The sequence below is a fragment of the Eurosta solidaginis genome, chromosome 1 (genome assembly GCF_040869045.1).
Source record: "Eurosta solidaginis isolate ZX-2024a chromosome 1, ASM4086904v1, whole genome shotgun sequence".
Classification (NCBI taxonomy): Eukaryota; Metazoa; Arthropoda; class Insecta; order Diptera; family Tephritidae; genus Eurosta; species Eurosta solidaginis.
In genome coordinates this window covers 348163902-348188749 of record NC_090319.1, presented here as the reverse complement: position 1 = coordinate 348188749, position 24848 = coordinate 348163902, and the positions used below count along the sequence as shown (strand labels likewise).

At 41.2% G+C, this 24848-nt stretch overlaps 1 protein-coding gene across 6 annotated transcripts in view; it reads right to left on the bottom strand.

Moving 5' to 3' along the window:
* The window catches only part of Hibch (3-hydroxyisobutyryl-CoA hydrolase), a 154464-nt gene that overhangs the window by 93721 nt on the left and 35895 nt on the right, over nt 1–24848 (bottom strand). For 3 of the 6 annotated variants that reach the window (XM_067762566.1, XM_067762567.1, XM_067762568.1), the window contains exon 3: nt 11978–12287. The exons of 1 other annotated variant lie outside the window; for it this stretch is intronic. In XM_067762566.1, coding sequence (XP_067618667.1) covers nt 12015–12287 — 273 coding nt within the window. In that variant the 3' untranslated portion in view covers nt 11978–12014. Of the gene's footprint in view, nt 1–11594; nt 12288–24848 lie in introns of those variants that run through there. 2 more of the 6 variants (XM_067762565.1, XM_067762569.1) reach the window with 1 other exon arrangement.

Genomic DNA, 24848 nt, shown 5'->3' with positions numbered 1-24848 from the left:
TGTTGGAGGACATGTGGACGGAAAGGAACGGTTATTGACTGTAGATACGGGTGCATCTCATTCCATCATTCGAGCGGATTTAGTCAACAAAAAGATAAGACCATTGCTTGGAGCAAGATTACGTACAGCCACGGGAGAGGACACCCAGGTAATTGGAGAAGTAGAATGTGAAGTCGCAATTGGGAACGTCATGGTAGTACACAATTTTATAGTGGCAGAAATTGTTGATGAAATCATAATTGGAGTGGACTTCTTAATCGACCAGGGCATCAAGATCGACATGCAAAGCAAGACGATGCGATATAAAAACATGGATGTACCACTTAATTTCGGCTACGAGAGAGGCTACAGCAGTAAACGAGTGCTGGTGGAAGAGAGTCAGCAAATACCACCAAAATCCGAAGCAGTCATCTGGGCAAAGGTTGATGGAGATTGTGGGACAAACAAATTGTGGGTTGTCGAAGCAGCAAACAAATCAGCACTAAACATACTTGTAGGAAAAACCCTGGCTATGACAAAACAAGATGGACGTATTCCGGTAAGAGTACTCAATGAGTTCAAGTCACCACTCAAACTGACTAAAGGAGCTATTTTGGGAAGATGCCAAGAGGCTGAAGTGGTTATCAACTGTGAACAGCTCCAGGAACACGTTTCAGCTAGTAATACTGATCTTTCAAATGACATCACGGCATGGATGCAGGGACTAGAGGAAGCATATCAGAGTAAGGCAAAACAACTGCTCCTAAAGTACGCGAACATATTTGACCAGGATGATTCTAAACCAGGCCGCACCAACGTTGTGAAACATCAAATTGACACTGGAGATGCGAGACCGATCCGTCAAGCTCCACGTAGTGTTCCACTGGCGAAGCGGGAAGTTGTGAGTCAAATCATTCAAGAAATGAACGACAGCGGCGTCATCGAACCATCAGCTAGTCCATGGAGCTCACCGGTAGTACTTGTAAAAAAGAAGGATGGAAAAATGAGGTTTTGCGTAGACTACCGGAAGTTGAATGACGTAACGAAAAAGGATAGCTACCCATTGCCAAGAATTGACGACACTCTGGACTCGCTATCTGGTACGAAATGGTTTTCCACGCTGGACTTGAAAAGCGGCTACTGGCAAGTGGAGGTGAAGGAGGAAGATAAAGAGAAAACAGCCTTCAGTGTCGGTGATGGTCTTTGGCAATTTACAGTGATGCCTTTTGGACTTTGTAATGCACCAGCTACTTTTGAGAGACTCATGGACCAGGTACTGAAAGGACTACATTGGAAAACATGCTTGGTGTACCTGGACGACATCATCGTATTGGGCAAGAACTTTGATGAACATCTTAAGAACTTGGAGGAAGTTTTCCAGAGAATAGCTGGCGCTGGTCTGAAGTTAAGTCCCAAAAAGTGTGCGCTGTTTAAAAAGGAAGTCAATTATTTGGGTCACAAGGTAACGACAGAGGGCATCTGCACTGCGAACGAAAAAATAGAGGCTGTACAGGATTGGCCAAGACCACAGAATCTACATGAATTGAGAACTTTTCTTGGGCTGTGCACATATTACCGCCGATTTGTACCAAATTTTTCCAGCGTAGCCCATAGCCTCCATGAGCTTACAAGAAAAAACAAAGCTTTTGAATGGAAGAAGGAGCAAGAAGTGGCTTTCCAAACATTGAAGGAGCGTTTGTGCACTGCCCCAATGTTAGCATATCCGATTCCAGGAGCAACATTTATTCTAGATACAGATGCAAGTGGATATGCTATAGGAGGCGTTTTATCACAACTGGTCGATGGACAGGAGAAGGTAGTTGCATATTACAGCCGTTCGATTGGAAAACCAGAGAGGAACTACTGTGTTACGCGGAGAGAGCTGTTGACATTGGTAGAGTGCATTAAACATTTTCACAAGTACCTCTACGGCCAGCGATTCCATGTCAGGACAGATCACGCAGCATTGAAATGGCTTCTGCAGTTCCGTAATCCGGAAGGACAATTGGCACGGTGGATCGAGCGACTTCAAAGCTATGACTTTTCCATTGAGCATCGAAAAGGTAGTACCCATGGAAATGCAGATGCAATGTCACGAAGGCCATGTAGTTTGGAATGCAAGCACTGTTCAAAGGCCGAGGCTAAAGAAGACATTATAGATGTCCGGCTAATGACTATAACGTGTACGGATGAATGGGACAAGGAACAACTAAGAAAGTGTCAGCTAGAAGATACAGATCTGTCACATGTTATGCAAGGGCTCGAACGAAACGAAAGACCAAGCAGAGAGGATATGTCAGCAGAGAGTCCCATTGCGAAGTCATATTGGGCACAGTGGAACAGTTTGGAATTGATATCCGGTTGCTTGCATCGAGTATGGGAGAGTGAGGATGGTCAGTGCAAGAAGAAACTTATAGTTGTTCCCAGAAAGAGGATTCCTGACGTGCTCAGCGAGTTGCACAATGGTCCAAGTGGAGGCCATCTTGGAATCACGAAGACACTCGAGAAAATTAAGCAGAGATTCTATTGGGTTGGTTGCCGTCAGTCGGTCACCGAGTGGATTGCCAATTGCGAGGTATGCAACAGAGCGAAAGGGCCCAAAACCCGAAGTCGTGGCCAGATGAAGCAGTATATTTCAGGTGCACCATTTGAAAGGATCGCCATGGATGTCGCAGGTCCATTTCCTACTAGCAACCGCGGAAACAAATACGTACTGGTGGTTATGGATTATTTCAGTAAATGGCCAGAGGTATACCCAATCCCAAACCAAGAAGCAGAAACAGTAGCAGAAGTGGTTAAAAACGAATGGGTTGCAAGGTATGGTGTACCAATGGAGTTACATTCTGACCAAGGCAGGAATTTTGAATCAGCTGTGTTCCAAGAACTGTGCAAGAAGTTGGGCATTCGAAAAACACGGACAACTGCATTGCATCCTCAGTCCGATGGTATGGTGGAACGTTTCAATAGAACATTGGAGGAGCATTTAAGGAAAGTAGTCGACAAGTACCATAAGGACTGGGATACACACATATCATTATTCTTGATGGCCTACCGATCGGCAGTACATGACACAACGGGCCAAACTCCCGCAAAGGTAATTTTTGGCAATGACCTTCGACTGCCAGCTGATTTGAAGTATGGGATAGATGCCGATGCGGAGAGGAATGTCAAGAAATCCACTGATGTCTTAGAAGAAGAGCTGAGAGAGATACACGATCTGGTAAGGCAACGAGCAAAGATTATGAGTGACAAGATGAAAGCGAGGTACGATAAAGCAATTAATTCGGAAGGGTTTCAGGAAGGAGATTTGGTGCTGCTATACAACCCACAACGAAAAAAAGGTTTGTCCCCGAAATTGCAGTGTAACTGAGAAGGCCCATACAAAGTTGTAAAACGGATCAACGATGTAGTGTACCGCATACAAACCACTACCAAACCACGAACCAAAATGAAAGTGGTTCATTTGGAGAGATTAGCAGCGTTTAGATCGAGAGATTTGTCTGATCGGGACGATCAGACTTAGGTGGAGGGCAGTGTTACGAATATTAGCAAAACTAAGGAGTGCTGCCAGCTCTAAGCCGATCTAAGCAGTGACGTGAATGCACATCAATAATTCAATCATTATGTATCTACATAAACGAATCAATAATTGCGTCTACACATATGTACACATTCCGACGAGCAACATTTACATACAAGGCAGCGAGAGATGAGATGTCACTCACCGATGAATTTACTTATACGCTTATGTGTGTGCGGGAGACTGTAAACTACAAACACATGCATATACCTTATCTGAGTTGTCACAAGAGAGAGCAATAATTTGTGCACGTAGTTGTGGCTGGCGATTTTGTAGCCGAAACAACTAGTAACTTCTGGAAATCGAAGAGCCTAGAAGTATGCAGCGTAAACTATAAAAGCGATGCAGGCGAGTAAGAAGTAATTCAGTTTGATTTGAATTGTCAAGCAGTTACGAGTAAGACGATATCTAGCGAGCAATAGCACTATTATTTTGAAAGTCAGTTTCCTTTAAGATATGAGTTTGGTTATTAAGCTATTCGTTGCACAGTTTGAGTGTTATTGTGAAGTATTTTAATAAAGGCCATTTTTCCGTTATTCAATATTGGAGTTATTTATTCAACAGTTTAGCGATACGATCCTAGCAAAAGGGCAAATAAGAGGATTTGCAAATAAAAATTCGTTACAATATGTACGTCCTATTCGATTGCCTGAAATTTGGTGTATTAATTTGCCTGTATTAGTATTTACGATCCTTTTTTCCGGGAACTAGACTAGAGGCGGACTGGGACTGGGATTAGGACTAGGACTGGGGCTGAGACTCGGAGTGGGACTGGGACTCGGAATAAGACTGGAACAAAATACATACCACCCTCTGGGACTGGCAATAAGGGATGAAGAAGAATGAGAAGAACTTGATAGAGTAGAAAAGAGGGAAGGAGAAGGAGACTGAGAAAGATATAGAGTGGGACGAAATAGAGATAGATGAATCGAAAAAGACGGAGGGAGGAGTGAATAAGAGGATTAAGAAAAATATAAGAGGGGAGAGGCAGAGTTAGATGGAAAACGCTTATTAAGATGTATGCAGATAGACCAAATTTACGGCAGAACAACGTCTGTCGGGTCTGCTAGTATCATAATATTAATGTTAGAATGCAAACATATATGGTAATTCTATACGACAGCATGTCACTGGTAATACGTGTCCAAAAATACCGAGAGAGTGTCAAAAGACTCGTATTGACCTCAACAACAATAATCCGAAGGCGGAAAATAAAAATTTTAGATCGTTCAAAAGATATTAACGAAAACCCGAAAAATGACTCCGGAGTGCTCCGAAACCGAGGGTGGGATCCATAGTATTTTTGCGCCGAACATTTTTTGTATGGCGGCCTTGGCCGCGCTTATAAAAAATTACCTTACTTATGTTCACAATTTTTTTGTGGGTTCCACAAAATCATCAAAATTACAACAACCAAAATTTCTTTTGCAAATATCTCTTGACAGACCCAAAATTTTTTACCTCCGTTTTTGGATCCAAAACGCGTCTTTTGATACCCCTCTTGATATTTTTGGACGTGTTTTAAGAGTGTCATGCTGTCGTATAGAATTACCACATATAATACAGTTTGTTATATTTCTGTTATGAAAAAATCACCAAAATAAAAAAAATAAAAATATGAGAGCAGTGAGAATTTTAAAATTTGTTTAAACGTCATTTTGGCTCTCACCGGTTTGTAGTATTTATACCATGAAATATACTATATGTGGGATTTCTTTGTCTAGGGTTCCAATTAAAACTCGGTTAATTACTAGAACGTGTATATTAGCGTTTATTACATTTACATATACTTTTACATACGTGTTGACAGTACCGCACTTCAAACTTGATTGTCGTTCGTCTCTTTTAACTAACTTGTGTTAGGCTCTCTTCGTCTAGTTCGGGTTGCCGGTCTAACAATTGCAGGGATGCAATTAGTGCAGTGTATAATTAAAAGGTATGTCCGCTTCTAGTTGTCCTACGTCCGTCTGTCAATCCCACATTCGGCCATCCTGATGCTTCATTCGACTCGGATGAAGGATTCCATGGCTTCATATACTCTGCCACTGTGTGTGTTATTCTCGGACCTTCGACGTCACCAACTTTATGTACAATATAGCGACCGTGATCTTGTTTCTCTTTTATTTTGTATGGTCCGAAAAATTTTTGTTTCAGTCGAAGTCCTGCTCCATACTGTGTGCGCTTAATTGCGACCAACTCTCCGACTTCATACTCTGTTGCTTTCCTGCGGTTCTTGTTGAAGTTTCTCATATTTTCCTTTTGTATGCGAGATATGTTTTCACGCGCTTCCTCCCGCACTGTGTTCCTCTCTGCCTCCAGCTCTTCTATAACTGAATCTTCTAACAACCTTCGAATGTCATGGTTTGCGTTAACGCGCATATCGACACCAGTTAAGAGTTTGAACGGAGAATGCTGGGTGCTTCGCGTCGGCGTGGAATTTATTAGTTGTTGAACTCTGTCTACGTGCTTATACCACAACTTGGGATTTTCGATGCAAAGCTTCGTCAACATTGGCATAACTATTTTATGGACCCTCTCCACTTGTCCGTTACCGCGTGGCACACCAGTGGTTATAACTAGATGCTGAATGTGCTGACTTCTACAGTAGTCTTCGAAAGCATTTGATGTAAAACCAGTCCCTCTATCCGTTATAATCCTGGATGGGTTTCCAAATATCGCCGATTGTTTCTCTAAACGATCTAACACTTCGTCGCTACCTGTGCTCTTGGTGGGGTAAAGCCAAACAAATTTAGAAAACGCGTCGATGATCACTAAAATATAGTTGTATCGCTTTTTTGTTTCTTCCATAGGACCGACGTGGTCTAGATGAAATGTCACAAGCGGTTTGTCCTCTTTATTGATGGGGTTTAGCATTCCTTCCTTTTTCCCGGCTTTGGCCTCCGCGACTAGGCATTCTACACAGCTTTTCACGACGTGTGTAACCTTGGGTGCTATATCGTAGATAAAGAAATCTCTCTCAACCAAATCTTGTGTCTTCTTGGATGCGTAATGTCCTTGTCTGTGAGCTATCTCGATGATTTCTCGTTCCATAGGTGCTGGTACTACCATAAGTTCTTTAGCGAGATCTTTATGGATAATACCATGCTTTATATAAAAATCGTGATAATTTTCATGTTCCAAAACTTTCCGTATCGCTGCCAGCTTGTCATCCTTAAGCTGTTCTTCCTGTATTCTGTGTCGTAAACTATCAGTCATCATTAGACAATGCATACGGCTTAACGCATCCACATGCCTCATCTGTTTTCCTGAACGGTGCTCTATCTCATATTGGTAATCCTGAAGGTACATAGCCCAACGCGAAATTCGTAAGGGTACTTCTTGTCTTTTCATTGTAAGCGCAAACGCGTTACAATCCGTAATGATCTTAAATTTGATTCCCATTAAGTATACCCTCCACTTTTTGAGCGCTGCTACGATGGCTAAAACTTCCAATTCATATGAGTGGTATTTCTGTTCCGCGGTTGTAGTCTTCCTGCTCATGTATTCGATGGGATGCAGACATCTATCCTGCGCGTCTCTTTGCAGCAAGACTGCGCCATACCCCTGCATAGAAGCATCCGTGTGTATTTCCGTTTGCAATGCTGGATCGAATAGTCGGAGTACTGGTGGATTCACTAACGCAGTCTTTAATTGTTGGACTGAGGCTATTTGCTCGTTTTCCATTCGAAACTCTGCATGATTTCCCAAAAGATCACTCAGTGGTTTAGCCACCAGCGAATAGTTCGGAATGAAACGCCTAAAATACGATGTGAGTCCCAAAAAGCGTTGCAACGTTTTAACGTCAGTCGGAACAGGGAAATTCTGTACTGCCTGAGTCTTTTCCTGCGACGGTGTTATAGTTGATGCCTCAACAACGTAGCCCAAGAAAGTAACTCGCCTCTTCAATATTTGGCATTTTTCCCATTTTATTTGTAACCCGTACAACTCTGCTGTCTCCAACACGCTTTTCAGACTAGTCAACCCATCCTCCACACTCTTTGAAGGAATAATTATGTCGTCCATGTATACAATAATTGTTTTATTGCGGATAAGCTCTCCTAACACCGCATGAATATATCTCGTGAAAACTGCTGGGGAGTTACAAATACCGAATGGAGCATATAGAAACTCATATTGCCCATTGTGTGTGACAAAAGCCGTATACTTCCGTGATGCAATGTCTAATGGTACATGGAAAAATCCGTTACGAAGATCTAATGTTGTGTAGAAAGTTTCCGATTGAAGTCTTTGCAGCACGTCGTCAATCAACGGCATGGGGAAGTTGTCGCGTATAATTTTTTCATTTAATTTACGATAATCGCAGCACAATCGTTTTGTACCATCTTTCTTTGAAACGAGAACTATCGGTGACGCATACTCGGATGTGCTGGCCTGGATAATATTGTCGGCTAACCACTCCTCAATTTGTTTTTCGACAACAGCTTGATCTGCATAGGACAGTCGGCGCGGTCTTTGGTAAATGGGCACTTCATCCGACAAAATAATCTTCATCTCAATTGGCGATGGTTTTTCCTTCACACATCTGTAGTTTGTAATCAGACCTAGTACACTTGCTTTTGTATCGGGTTGTAAATGATCAAGCTCACACTGTGGCTCTACGCTCACGCTAACCCCAATTTGCAACATTGCCTCAACCTCTTTCTCCAATTCACCTATATTCGCTTCCTTACTCACAACTAATTTCTTGCTAACTGGTGTTTTCTCTCTATTATCGAGTTCCTGAGTTGCAATTCTTTTCTTTAAAAATCTTACACCTTCATCATTTATGGCTATATCGACTTGACTCAAAATGTTTTTACCCAAGATAGCGTCGTACAAAATATCGCTCTCTTTAGTGACATGAAACTCGATGTCGACTTCATCTAAACTCATACGCGCGGTGAAACATCCGATAGTTTTAATCATTTTGTTACCGATGCCATACAAGGTTTTAATTTTTGGTTGTAGATCAACATATCCAATGTTCACTAGAGTGTCGTATCTTATCGCGCAAATGTCACTACCCGTGTCTAAAAGAGCTGAAAATGTGTGCCCGTTGATTTCTAAATCTCTAAATAGGCATGTATCTCGCGCAACTGGCTTAATATTTGCTTGTTCTTTGTCGTCGGTAACTACATGAACCTTCTTGTTTTCGCTGTTTTCTTCAGTACGCGATGTCTGCTGCTTACAATCATTGGCTTTATGACCAACTTGACTACACTTAAAGCACCGAACAGCCGAACGAGTGCAATGCCTAGCCAGATGCCCTACTTTTCCACACTTAAAACACGCTTTGCTGCCGTGGGTTTCACTTTTGTCTGTATTTTTTCCTTGAGGTGGTTGTGGAACCGCTCTACTACCTAAACTTTGGAATTGTCCATGACATTTTTCATATACGCGCAAGTTCTCTTTTAAATCAGCTATAGTGAGAGCTTGGTAAAGAATTTGTTTATTGGATCTCGTATCGGGTATACCCTCAATAAAATATTCAATGATACTGGCATCATCCATATCTAGCATGCTTGCAATTTCCATCAGCGAGTACAAATATTCTAGAAAGCTTTCATTTGCCCTCTTACGTCTGTTCTTTAATCGGCGATGGATTTCATTTGCACTAAGCTTAACTTCAAACTCTTCTTTAAGGATGGACTTTAACGAGTTCCAATCCTTAATTTCTCTCTGACTCCTAACAAATATTTTTGCCGCACCTTTAAGGAGTTGTTTTCCATAAATAAATTTTTGCAGGTCATTCCAATTAACAACAGCTGCATTACTCTCAAACTCTTGCAACCACTGATTAATGTCAGGTTGCCCACACCCTGAAAACGAAGACAGGGTATCCTCAATGTCTCGAAGACTAAAATAGCTATGAGTCGCATTGTTCAACCTATTCTGAAAACTTCCATCCGAATCTGAACTATCATCACCTTCTTCTCTGGAAAGGCCGAAGTGTTCTAAAAGCGTATCTTGGAGTTCACGTTTACGTCCCCTAGTTGATAGTCCTAACGATGTTAGTTTTTCCCTAAGACCGTTCAAGTTCAATGCTAAAATTTCGTTTACGTCCATGTCGACGTCTTACAATAAATATGGTTTACAACGCAAGAGGTATATTATGTATTCAAATTGTATCAATACTTAAAATCACAAAAAAAGATTTTATTTCTTGTCAATATATTGGTTGTACTCAGAATTTCCTGTAGACAGGTTTTGTGAACTATTTCCGCGTAAATCGCAGTGTAAATTTACGTACAAAGTGGAAAACCAGTAAATGTTTCCTTTATTTTCTTAAGTCAAAGGTTTACAAGAAAATCTGAGTGTTTATTAATTTAAAATTCAACTCTTGAATGAATTTGTTTTGAATCGATTTCAAAAATAACTTTGAGAAGTAAATTTTTTTTTCGCTTTACTTTTAGACAAACTTAAACAGAAATGTTTTTTTTTTTCACTCAACTAAAAACTATTCGACAGCTCTAGTTTGATACAGTGCAATCAAATTGCTTGAATGTTTGTTTTATTTCAGCCTAAATTTACAAAATGTAATTAGTATATTTAAACGCGGTCAAAATTTATTTTGCTCAAATAGTGGCTTTTTCTGAACTGAAGCTCAATGTACTTATTTTGCAATTAAGATTTAATTTCTAAACTGTCGAAATTATGTATGATTATTTTAATCAATCGAATTATTTTACTCAAGACAGAATGTGTCTAAAACGTCATCAGACATACAAACTCCAATTTAACTTTGCTCACCAGAAATATCGAACAGTGCACATACATGTATTACACAAAACGTACATATATTTATAACAACTTATCTGCAAATAACTCGAACAACTGCATTTAGTTTGATCTCGCCTGTAACGTCGCTGTAGCCAACTACTGTTTCAAACGCCTTCGTTCTGTTTCACTCAAACACGCATTAACTGACCTCAGCTCTGCTTTACTTCCACTCTTCCACTGCAATCGTAACCCTTCGTTACCTGGAACACAATGTGCCAGCTCAACTGTTCTCACTATCGAACCTCTGTCGACGCCACAATTTCCAATACACACTGCAGTAAAACTTAGATCAAACCTTCCTCGCTATCAACTCGCAGACAATTCTGCCAAACGCAATTGAATTTCAAACTTATTCAAATTGCAACTTATACCAATTGTTTGATCTTTCTCTGCTGCTGCTGACAGAATTTTAATGTTCGCTGCTTACTCTTGCTGTTTCGCGCAACTGAGGCTTGGCTGCGCTCTGCTACTGCTCTAACGAGATCTCCACTGAATGACGCCGTTATTTGCCACGGTATAACCGTTTCTTCGTTCCGTTATTTTTCTGGCTCTTATTTCGGGTGGTTTAATTTGCATTTACTTACACACCACGATTTTCCCAAGTTTTCTGTGTAAAAGTTGATGCTTTTTACACAATCGAAGATGCGGTACTTTTCTCCTTCTGCTATGTGCGTTGCGATTTACCTCTGCCCTTGTTACAGTGCGCCCATATAATATGTGCATACATACACGTTCGCGTTTCTAATTTATGCAGCAATTTAACGATTGCACCGATTTTATTTTAGAAAAACTTTTTTAACTTGTATAACGACTGTAAAAAATTCCGGGCGAGCCCCCAATTGTGGGATTTCTTTGTCTAGGGTTCCAATTAAAACTCGGTTAATTACTAGAGCGTGTATATTAGCGTTTATTACATTTACATATACTTTCATATACGTGTTGTCAGTACCGCACTTCAAACTTGATTGTCGTTCGTCTCTTTTAACTAACTTGTGTTAGGCTCTCTTCGTCTAGTTCGGGTTGCCGGTCTAACAATTGCAGGGATGCAATTAGTGCAGTGTATAATTAAAAGGTATGTCCGCTTCTAGTTGTCCTACGTCCGTCTGTCAATCCCACATATATAATCAGAAAATATTTCAAACACTACAAAAAAGCTCTGGTAGCTCAAATGTTTGAAACACGAAAATCTCAAATCCTAATTTTCAAAGAAGTTCCCTTTTCGCACGCGACTCCTCAATTCTAAAAGTTCTAAAAATGCATTATCAATTGCAATTGAGGAGTCCCATATCAAAACACGAATTTTTATATAATCATATTCTCCTTGCCAATATCTTCTAGGTCGCGGTCCCAAGTGAAAAATTAAAAGAAAATTGGTTAAACTTACTAAAAATTTACGTAATAATTTGTACTTGTACTAAGACACTACATTTCTTATTACATTTTCTCGAAACTGTTCGGTTGCAATTGTTGCGTTTCGATATGGAGCTTCTCAATTAATGTTCTTTGTTCAATCCCGAAACTATAGTTTTGAAAAGCCCGAATAAATTTTACATAGTAAATTAAATGGAAATACATATTTGTAAAGAAAAGTGTAACTAAAATAATAAAATAAAATTTCAAAGTTGTAAAGAAATTTACTTTTTAAGCTTATGAACGATTCCAACTAAAGTGCTGATCACAATTTCAGCTCTTCGGTATCTGGAAGTTTTTCAAAGAATGACTCAACACGTTCTTGAGTCACCGCTTCCAAAGTGGGAGGATTCCATTTTGGTTTTTGGTCCTTATCAATAAGGAGCGCGCGTACACCTTCCTTGAAGTCGCTGTTTTCCAAATGGCGAACTACCATTCGATACTCCATTTTTAAGCATTGTGGGAGCAACAATTTGGAACCCAGCTCTAATTGCCGAAATGTGACTTTAAGTGATAATGGCGAGAGTTTTCCAAGAGTCTGTGAAAAGAATACAAAAAATAATAATTATACAGGTCAATAAATTCAAGTTCGGTTTAAGCCTATTATACTATATGGAGTGCTTAGTGGAATATTACCCTTTCTCGGTTGCCGTTTTGGCAACGCCCTATCTCAGAAAACGCTTGAATGACGCCCTTTTTCAGAGATTGCTTAAAAACAACCTATCTCAGAATTTGGTTGAAGAACGTCCTATTTCCCCCTGCAAACATCGACTACCAAAACTGCCAACACAATCATACAAACTTCACAACCACTCAATAAGCCTCAAGTAAATAATAATAATACCCAACGGATTAATACCCTCCAAAGCCCGTCCGACCGTCGCGAGGGGCGCATCCGCATGACGCACGGATTTGTTTTTGCCGAGTTGTTGATAGGCGGAGGTTTGTTAAGCGTCGAATAAAAATCAGCTACAGAATAAAAATCATCAACTGAGTACTATACATAACAGTTAGAAATTAGATAACAGTTAGAAATTATACATATAATTGATTTTTTTTTTTTGTTAAGAGTTAAGATAGGATAGGGATAGGACAGTTTTCTTTATGGTAAAAAATATATCAAATAAATTAGAATGAGTGTTAAAATCATGTCACAAACACCGAAAATGTTCATTTAATTCGAAATTAGTTCTACACTGCCTCAAAAGAAGAGGTTTGTAATGTCTTGACACCCGTGATGGGACGTAAACTTTTACTTCGTTCAAAAGAATTGGACTAAAAATCCATCCGTTCAGGAGTTTAGCCATAAATATAACAGCTAGCATTTCTCTACGACTAGCGAGAGTTGGAAGATTGGCAAGCTTCAACCGACTAGTATAACGTGGAAGATTATACGCAGAGTCCCACTGAAAATGCCTTAAAGAGAAAAGTAGAAATTGCTTTTGTATTGATTCAAGTCTATCTGCATGAACCCAATATTGTGGATTCCAGACTATTAATGCGTATTTTAGTATCGGTCTAACTAAAGTGATGAAAAGAGCTTTAGTTACATAAGGATCACTAAATTCTTTGGACTACCGTTTCACGAATGAAAGAACACCTCTAGCCTTATTGACAGAACCATTAATATGAAGGTTGAAACTAAGTTTAGCATCTATCGTGACTCCCAAGTCTACAAAATAGTTTTCTGATAGAAGACAAAAATTATTAATTACGTAAGAGGCTGCTGGCAAAGATATTCGAGAGAGGCACATGAATTTACATTTATTGAGGTTCAGTGGTATTGATTTTATGTTGCACCAAGTAACTAGGCAGTTTAAATCCGCTTGTAGCAAGGGACGTTCGTCGATAGACGCATAAGACCTAAAAAGTTGCCCCAGCGGGTTAGGGGATCAGAATATACCCGCGGTAGGTATGCCTGTCGTAAGAGGCGACTAAAATACCAGATTCAAGGGGCTCTGTAGCGCAACCTTTCAGGTTGCCAGCGCAATATATAGCTTCTCCAAACCCAATTGCCAACCTCACCTATCCTCGGCGAATCCTGTTTCACTAACAGACGAGGTTCTGGCGACCCCAAGCTCCTCATGGAACTTGGGGGTAGGGAGGGAGGGAATGGCCTGAAGGTTTAATGTGGCCACATAAATCGTTCCCGCGATGGTCGGGCTAGCACCTTAATGGTGCTACGGTACCGGAGCGTACCGGATTTGTATCCGGCAAAGGACCATCACATCGATAACACTCCCCAAAGCCTTCGGGGAGCAACCTTATCGCTACAACAACAACAACAACACCTAAAAAGTTTTACATCATCAGCATACATGTAATAGACCGCATAGACAAGCTCCGACTCGTGCATATTGACCTGGTCAGAAATATTCAGAGTGTCTTTGAAAAATCAGCTCAGCGCTATAATCTGCGCAGCAGATTAAAGAAGTTCAAAGTAGGTGACGAAGTATATCGTCGCAACTTTGTTCAAAGCGACAGCTTGAAGAAATTCAATGCCCAAACTCGCATCAGTTTTCATCAAATCCTCAGTTATTGCCACAAAAGGAAATAACATGTACAAATTTTGTGCCATAATCAATGGCAAAGAAGGTTGGTATAATGGAAAAGATATAAAGTAATGCAAGGGTTAAGCTTGGCAAATAACTTCCCATAAAAACGCATTTAGTGAAGGTTGCAGATATATTTTGATAATTCCTATCCAACCATCCTCTTCTAAAAAAAATTACGTCACATATTTCGTGTCTATATAAGACCCAAATTTTCCAATATCGGTCTTTTATGTTGGATCAAGTCTTGGTGAAAAGTTAAACTTTATTGCTAATGTCACGCAAACGCGAACTTTAAAATCGTTTATATTGTGACGAATATTAGCAGCACTAAGGGATACTATAATCTCTAAGCCGATACTAAGCATTCACTTGTATCTACATAAACAAATCAATCATTATGTCTACACATATGTACATACAGTAGCGGAGAGATACTCACAAAAGTATGCAATCATCAGCAAAGTAGTTCTCACACATACACATGCATATTTCTGAGATACTCACAAAAGTATGCAATCTTCAGCGAACTAGTAAACTCTAGAAGAAGAAACGCCTAGAAGTATGCGAACGAGGAAACCGAAGAGTATAAAAGCAGCACAAGCTGACGCATGAGTAATCAGTTTGGTTTAAGCACGCTATTGGTTGCGAAGTATAAGTGTTATTGTGAAGTATTTTCAAAGTAGTCTAATAAAGACGATTTTGCATTATTCAATATTGGAGTTATTTATTCAACAATTTAACGATACGAACGATAGTAGAAGGTGTAAAATAAGCGGAGACCAAATTCGTTACAATATAGATTCACCTATCCAAGTTTAAAACTTAAAGTATTTCTTTATGTAAAAATTTATCGTGAGAAATTTAACGCGCTAAAAACAATTTAAAGTGCGAAATATTATAGACGATATAATACTGTGCTTTGCTAACATCCCCTATTATGACCAGCGAAGAGAAGAATTTTCAGCGAAGGAGCTCAAAGGCAAAATCGCCCCAAAGGCTTATATGGATATCCCGAAGCCGCTTTTTCTGATATTTAAGAAGTTTTGAATTTTCAAGCTAAATAATTAATTATACGAATTTTGGAACTTTTTCGAAGACTGAGAGCTTCAAAATGTTAATATTTTTCTATACATAATAATGCCTATACAAAACTATACATATGTATACATGCATATGACTAAAAATGTACGAAGTAAATTTGTTCGTCTTTTCTAAAGTCTTTCTTAGCTTCCAGCTCCTAGTTCTTTCTTAAGTCTAATGCGGTATAGTTGTGTGCTGTAGGGTAAAAATCCTTGTAAATTTCGCCCAACAATCTATCTTAACAGAAAGCTTTGATGTGATGTGATATGAAGGAATTAAATAAATTAAATGTATAAAATTATTGAATTAAACAAAAAAAATATATATGTGACCCGGTCTATGAAAAGGTGGCTTATGACTCAAAAAATAAATTGCGAGAAACAGCTGTTAGCAGCGGTTTTTTTTTTTTTTGCGAGAAACAGCTTTTTTTTTTTTTTGAGTCATAAGCCACCTTTTCATAGATCGGGTCACATATATGTATGAATATAGAAAAGGTTAAAATATAGAAGTTTCTACAACTGGAAATGTACACAAGAAAAAATATATGAAAGAGATGGCGAAACATCTTAGTAATATTGTTACGAATATTAGCAAAACTGAGGGGTACTGCCATCTCTAGGCCGATGCTAAGCAGTGACGTGAATTCACATCAATAATTCAATCATTATGTATCTACATAAACGAATCAATAATTGCGAGCAGCGGAGAAGCAATGCACAAACACATGCATATATCTTATCTGAGTTGTCACATGAGAGGGCAATAATTTGTGCAAGTATTACTCAAATGAGAAGTTATAAACGTAGTTGTGGCTGGCGATTTTGTAGCTGATAACTAACTAGTAAGTTCTGGAATGGAAAAACCTAGAAGTATGCAATGAGAAATCAAAAAGTATAAAAGGCGCGACAGTAGAGGCGAGAAATCAGTTTCATTTGAGCTATCAATCAGTTTGGTTATTAAGCAAGCTATTCATTGCAAAGTATAAGTGTTATTCTGAAGTACTTTAATAAAGGCCATTTTTCCATTATTCAATATTGGAGTTATTTATTCAACAGTTTAGTGATTCGAACTTAGCAGAGAGTTGCAAATAAGAGGATTTGCAAGTAAATTCGTTACAATTGGTTTCAGAAGTGGGATTGTTGAATAAATTCCAGAGGACAACAAGGACATGGCAAAGTTCAGTGAATTGAAGATCCAGCAACTGAAGAAGAAGTTGGAGAGCCGTGGATTGAATACAAGCGGCGTTAAACTTGAACTTCAGGCACGGCTACGAGAGGCAATGGAAGCAGAAGGAATTGATGTGGAAGAGTATGACTTTCGTCTCGATGGCGAGGAAATAACAAAAATGGAAGAAACACCGCAGACAATGGCGAACACAGACCTGATCATGATATTGGCTGCAATATCGGCACAAATGTCCGAAATGTCATCACAAATATCCACCAACATGTCAACTCAACTGGAAGAACAGAAGACAAGTATTTCATCTCAACTGGAATCGCAAGAGACACGCATAACATCCAAGATGGAAACTCAGCTGGAATCGCAGGAGAACCGTATAACAGCGAAGATTGAAGCACAAGAGGCTCGAATATCCGAAATTTCGGCGCAAATTTCAGCACAGATATCATCGCAGATCTCTGCTCAACTGGAAGAGCAAGAAGGACGTATTTCCTCGAAGTTGGAGGCGCAAGATACAAAAATTTTACAGTTTGAGGAAAAAATCAAGGCCAAGGTGGATGCTTTGAGAGGACGTATCGAGCAGTTGCAACTGAATCGCCCAGCAGTTTCAACGAGTAATCCAAAGGTAAAAACACCATCTTTTGACGGTTCTGTTCCTTTCCAGGTCTTTAAGCTACAATTTGAGAAGACCGCAGCAGTGAACAACTGGAATGCTGAAGATAAAGTTGCTGACTCTTCGTAGCATTGAAAGGACCAGCTGCCGAAATCTTACAGACTATTCCAGAGTACGAACGGAACAGTTGCGACGCATTGATGGCTGCTGTAGAACGGCGATACGGAAGCGAACACAGGAAGCAGATACACCAAATAGAGTTGCAAAACCGCTACAAAAAAGCTAATGAGACTTTGCTGGAGTTTGCGTCAGATGTCGAAAGGCTTGCACATTTGGCGAATGCCGACGCACCCGTGGAATACACAGAAAGGGTAAAAATTCAGAGCTTTATAAATGGCATACGGGACGTCGAAACGAAGCGAGCCACATATGCAAACCCAAAGCCAACATTTGCAGAAACGGTATCCCATGCGCTGACTCAGGAAACAGCGTCACTTTTGAGTAAGCCCACATACAAAGCTCATCGCGTGGAAGTGGAAAGGCCAGACTGGGTAGACACAATTTTGGAAGCATTAAAATTAAAAGGAACGCAGCAGAAAAACGATGGTGCCGTCAAATGCTTCAAATGTGGAAAGCCAGGGCACATTGCACGTTATTGCAGTACCAATCCTAACAGTTCCAGCAATGTGAGTGGTCGTAAACGCAGAGCTGAAGGAGAGGATCAAATCGCAAAATCCACTCAATCGTTAAATAAAGCGAGTCAGCCGCAAGGGGCGACAGCTGGCTCCCTCAATTGAATGCCCCATAATCTCTATCTCACAAATTGGAAGAAGGTCAAGCAATCTTACTGTCGGAGGACATGTGGATAGAAAGGAACGTTTACTGACTGTAGATACGGGTGCATCCCATTCCATTATTCGAGCGGATTTAGTCAACAAAAGGACAAGACCATTGCTTGGAGCAAGATTACGTACAGCAACGGGAGAGGACACCGAGGTAATTGGAGAAGGTAGTGGCATATTACAGCCGTTCGATTGGAAAACCAGAGAGGAACTACTGCGTTACGCGGAGAGAGCTGTTGGCATTAGTAGAGTGCATTAAACATTTTCACAAATACCGCTACGGCCAGCGATTCCGTGTCAGGACAGATCACGCAGCGTTGAAATGGCTTCTGCAGTTCCGTAATACGGAAGGACAATTGGCACGGTGGATCGACCGACTACAAAGCTATGCCTTTTCCATTGAGCATCGAAAAGGTAGTACCCATGGAAATGCTGATGCAACGTCACGAAGACCATGTAGTTTGGAATGCAAGCACTGTTCAAAGGCCGAGGCTAAAGAAGTCATTATAGATGGCCGGCTAATGACTATAACGTGTACGGATGAATGGGACAAGGAACAACTAAGAAAGTGTCAGCTAGAAGATACAGATCTGTTACATGTTATGCAAGGGCTCGAACGAAACGAAAGACCAAGCAGAGAAGAGATGTTAGCAGAGAGTCCCATTGCGAAGTTATATTGGGCACAGTTGAACAGTTTAGAATTGATATCCGGTTGCCTTCATCGAGTATGGGAGAGTGAGGATGGTCAATGCAAGAAGAAACTGATAGTTGTTCACAGAAAGAGGATTCCTGACGTGCTCAGCGAGCTGCATAATGGTCCAAGTGGAGGTCATCTTGGAATCACAAAGACGCTCGAGAAAATTAAGCAGATTCTATTGGGTTGGTTGCCGTCAGTCGGTCACCGAGTGGATTGCCAACTGCGAGGTATACAACAGAGCGAAAGGGCCCAAAACACGAAGTCATGGCCAGATGAAGCAGTATATTTCAGGTGCACCATTTGAAAGGATCGCCATGGATGTCGCAGGTCCATTTCCTACTAGCAACCGCGGAAACAAATACGTACTGGTGGTTATGGATTATTTCAGTAAATGGCCAGAGGTATACCCAATCCCAAACCAAGAAGCAGAAACAGTAGCAGAAGTGGTTACAAACGAATGGGTTGCAAGGTATGGTGTACAATGGAGTTACATTCTGACCAAGGCAGGAATTTTGAATCAGCTGTGTTCCAAGAAATGTGCAAGAAGTTGGGCATTCGGAAAACATGGACAACTGCATTGCATCCTCAGTCCGATGGTATGGTGGAACGTTTCAATAGAACGTTGGAGGAGCATTTAAGGAAAGTAGTAGACAAGTACCATAAGGACTGGGATACACACATATCATTATTCTTGATGGCCTACCGATCGTCAGTACATGAGACAACGGGCCAAACTCCCGCAAAGGTAATTTTTGGCAATGACCTTCGACTGCCAGCTGATTTGAAGTATGGGATAGATGCCGATGCGGAGAGGAGTGTCAAGAAATCCACTGGTGTCTTGGAAGAAAAGCTGAGAGAGATACACGATCTGGTAAGGCAACGAGCAAAGATTATGAGTGACAAGATGAAAGCGAGGTACGATAAAGCAATTAATTCGGAAGGGTTTCAGGAAGGAATTTGGTGCTGCTATAGAACCCACAACGGAAAAAAGGTTTGTCCCCGAAATTGCAGTGTAACTGGGAAGGCCCATACAAAGTTGTAAAACGGATCAAGGATGTAGTGTACCGCATACAAACCATTGGCAAACCACGAACCAAAATGAAAGTGGTTCATTTGGAGAGGCTAGCAGCGTTTAGATCGAGAGATTTGTCTGATCGAGACGATCATGCATATATCTTATCTGAGTTGTCACAAGAGAGGGCAATAATTTGTGCAAGTATTACTCAAATGAGAAGTTATAAACGTAGTTGTGGCTGGCGATTTTGTAGCGATAACTAACTAGTAAGTTCTGGAATGGAAAAGCCTAGAAGTATGCAATGAGAAATCAGAAAGTATAAAATGCGCGACAGTAGAGGCGAGAAATCAGTTTTAAGCAAGCTATTCGTTGCAAAGTATAAGTGTTATTGTGAAGTACTTTAATAAAGGCCATTTTTCCATTATTCAATATTGGAGTTATTTATTCAACAGTTTAGTGATTCGAACTTAGCAGAGGGTTGCAAATAAGAGGATTTGCAAGTAAATTCGTTACAATATTTTAAAACAGTTACTACTCATAGATTTGTAAATTTGATTTTAAGTGGAAAATATAGAAAAAAGAAGATAAGTCAAAGGAATGAAGAAGCAAAATTTCAAAAAAAATTTATTTAAAATCGGGAAATAAAAAAAATAAAAACAAGTAAGGAAGGCTAAGTTCGGGTGTAGCCGAACATTATATACTCAGCGTGAGCTTCAATTGTACATTTCATTTCAGATAAATTACTTTTCTACATAACACGTGGCACCGCCCGTTTAAAAAAAAAATGTCTCCCCATTTCCTCTTACAATAAAACTTGATAAGTGAAATATCATTGATTCAAAACTATTTTTTTGCTAAGTTATAGCTTATTATTTTCGTCTACGATCCTTTTAAAAATCTTTTATGTAAAAATGGGTGTGGTCTTTAACCGATCTCGCCCATTTTTTCTAGAAATATTTCCAGCCATAGGGAAAATTTGTGTACACAATTTTATTACGATCCGTTAATTTTGTTACAAGGTTGCGCAATAATACATATACATATGGTTCTATTCTGAACTAATTTTTCTTCGAGTTATGGCTCCGGAAACATAGAAAATTGCTTAGTCATAAAAGGGGCGGTGCCACGCCCATTTTTTTAAATTTGAAGTTTTTCCTATTTATTGTTATAAATCCACTTGGGAAATGAAATGCCATTAATATAAAGCTCTTTTTTGCAAAGATATGGCTTATTTTATTCGTCCACGGCCCTTTTAAAAATCTTTTATATAAAAGTGGGTGTGGCCCTTAACCGATTTCGTTAATTTTTCTTCAAAGCATTCTCTATAGCAAAGGCAACCTCTCTGCCGAATTTTGTTACGATAGGTTTAACGATTTTTGATTTATGATTAATATTTCTAAATTTGTTTTTATCACAAGTGGGCGGTGCCACACCCATTTGAAAAAATTTTTTTTAATTTTTATCAAGTCTCAATATCAGCCCACATGTCAAATTTCAACATTCTAGGTGTATTATTTACTAAATAATCAGGATTTTTGTGTTTTCCAAAATTTTATATATATAAAAAGTGGGCGTGGTTATCATCCGATTTCGCTCATTTTCAATACCAATCTATTCTGGGTCCAGATAAGCTCGTGTGAAGATATCTCAATATTTACTCAAGTCATCGTGTTAACGGACGGACGGACGGACACGCTTCCCAAGGCAGTCGGTTCTATGTACCGGAGCGACTCGGGATTTTTCCCGACCAAGGACTGTCATTTCAGTGTAACCCCATTTAATTTGTTACGTCCCTCCGACAAATTGTCATCCTCCCAGCAGCTCCTTGCAGCGGGACTGCTCCATATTCTCTTGCTCCGGGAAGGTATCGAACCCAATCTGGGTCCGTCTCCTGACCCCGGTCCTGAGAAATGGTTTTGCTGCATCTGCCAGAAAATATTCTTTTTAGGATGGTCATACTCTTGCCAGTGTGTCTCGTGTAATGGATGGTTGCATCGGACAGGTTGTTCTGGGCTAGATCCCAAAACCAGACGTCCACGTAACTTCTATAAATCTTTTGTGGCTCCTTGCTGTTCACGCCCTAGGACGTCGCGTAGTCTGCGCCTTAGCGCCCCCACTACCTTCCAGCAGCCCCGCTGCTCAGCAAGCCACAACAAGTACCCGCTGCTGCTCGCGCCCCACGGCACCACCAACTCATACGGCTGCTCGCACTCATACCTACAATCTCTGTAGTAGAGTCGGGAGCAATGCCGAGCATCAGCCCCTACCCCGTCATCTCCCCCTCTATCCCGGCAGCAATTGTGTAGGTCAGGACAGACTCTTAGTCCCTTTGCACCGTTTGCCAGAATATATATGTTTCCGACATCCGCCCAATGCAACTCCTGCCATGGACGGTGCCACTTTCCTAGATGTTCTGGTCTCCGCGACGGCAACCCCTCGACGGGTTTCATTGCGCCATGTTGCCAGGCCGCATACCCAAATACACCGGGTACCCCAATGCTTACCCAAGGACGTCCAGTCCCAGGGCCACAACAGCAGTTGCGTTCTAGCCTTCCACAACCCAGGCGTAGTCACCCGTCACTTACTCCCAGAGTGACGACGTCTCCCCCTATGCACTTCAGAATTCTGCAGTTAAACTGTAATGGTTTAACTGGGAAGATCACGGAGATAGTCGATTTCATGAAGCTGCACAACATCCGCATTGCTGCGATTCAAGAGACTAAACTCACAGCAAGATCTGCACTGCAGACCTGTTCTGGGAATAATGTCCACAGAAAAGATCGCGAGAGCGGAAATGGAGGCGGCCTCACGTTTATCATACACCACTCTGTGCAATATCATATATTTGATCCCAACATCGACCGCAGGAACAGCGTCTTAGAACGTCAAGGCTTATCTGTCCGGTCAGGCGATGCAAACCTGGAAATCATCAACATCTACATCCCTTCTGCCACCTGTGGCCCAGTGGATACCGCCCTAATGTCAGCGCCTTACTCACTGGCAACAATCCCATTATCTTAGGCGATTTCAATGCCCATCACGATCTATGGCATTCAGCCTTGCGAGAGGACAGTAGGGGTGAGATGTTGGCGGATCAAATAGAAGAAACGACGTTCTGCACAATAAACGGAGACGCTCCCACACGTATGGTAGGAAGCTGTCATAGTTCGCCGGATATTTCAATCGTGAGCGCAGAACTCGTAAACTGCGTCAACTGGCAGCCGAAGGTAACATTGGCATCCAACCACCTGCCTATACTTATTTCGCTCAAGCGCACCGCCGACTTCATCGTCAAAGAAAAACGCACTTGCATAAACTTTAAAAAAGGAAAGTGGGACGCATACAAATCCTTTACAGTCAGCCGCCTCGCTGCCCTCCCTATCCCGACTGATGCCCGCCAAGGGAAGCGTGCTTTCCGCAAGGTCATTGAATCCGCCTCGGCTCGTTTCATTCCCGCCGGTAGAATTTCCGAAATCCGGCCCCATTTCCCGGCGGAGGCCGCAAATTTAGCGAGAGAACGTGACCTTATAAGACAGCTCGATCCCGGCGACCCCCAAATAAGGGATATAAACCAACGCATGAGATTGCTTGTGGATGAACACAAAAGGGGGAAAGGGGAGGAGCACCCAAGCGGTTGTAACCTCTATGCCGGTGTAGGCAAACTTTGGTCCACCGTAAAGTCCCTATCGAATCCGTCTAGGCACAATGACAAAGTTTCCATCGCCTTTGGCGATAAAGTGCTGTCGGATACGAAAAAATGCGCGAGCGCTTTCTGCCGACAATATATAATGCATTCTACGGTCGACAAAGATAGACGGAGGGCCAATAGACACACACATAAACATAAATTCAGCGCGTCACCAATTACCATCACCGCAAAAGAGGTTGAGGATGCCATCGGTCATCCTAAACCATCCAAAGCAGTGGGCCCAGACGGCATAGCCATGCCGATGCTTAAAAGTCTAGGGAAAGAGGGTTTCAAATATTTAGCACATGTCTTCAACCTGTCTCTTTCCACGTTTGTCATTCCCGAAAAATGGAAAATGGCCAAGGTGGTCCCGCTACTAAAGACTGGGAAACCAGCTAACATAGGAGAGTCATATTGCCCGATATCTCTCCTATCGCCAGTAGCCAAGACGCTTGAAGCCATTTTGCTCCCCTACTTCAAAGCAAATTTGCAGCTAGCCTGTCATCAGCATGGCTTCAGAAAACTCCATAGCACCACCACCGCGCTAAATGCCATCAGCACCCAGATAAATTGCGGTTTAAATCAAAACCCCCACCATAGAACAGTACTCGTTGCGCTACACCTATAAAAAGCTTTTGATACGGTCAACCATGGCACGTTACTGCAAGACCTGGAAGGGTCCACCCTTCCCCCATGTCTTAAAAGGTGGACCGCAAATTATCTGGGTGGGCGGCAGGCATCGGTGCAATTTAGAAATTAAATATCAAAACCAAGAAGAAATAAACAAGGGGTGCCACAGGGTGGTGTCCTATCCCCGCTTTTGTTTAATTTCTACATATCTAAGCTACCTTCACCACCGGAAGGAGTCACAATCCTTTCCTACGCCGATGACTGCACAATAATGGCCACAGGCCCAGGCCCAGAGATCGATGAGCTATGCAATAAAATAAACGGCTATCTCCCTGATCTCTCCAGTTTTTTCGCCTCGCGAAACCTGGCATTGTCACCGACTAATACTTCCGCGACCTTATTTACAACATAGACGTCCCAAATGTCGACCATTTTGAACATCCACGTCGATGGCACTACGCTACCGACTGTCCCACACCCCAAAATCTTGGCTGTGACGTTTGATCAGGATCTACATTTTGGTGAGCACGCAGCCACTATTGTTCCGAGAATTCAGAGCCGTAACAAAATCCTCAAATCCCTCACTGGCAGTACATGGGGAAAAGATAAAGAAACGCTCATGACTACATACAAAGCTATTAGCCAGCTAATGTAGTTCAAGGCGCGGCCTCTTAAGAGGCTTCAGCGGAGCGGTTCTGGTCTTCGCGCAAACAAATGGAACTCCAATCACATCATGAACTGTGATGAACCTCTAAGTGTAGTAAATGCAGAAATGCAATACGGGGAGAGACGGGAAT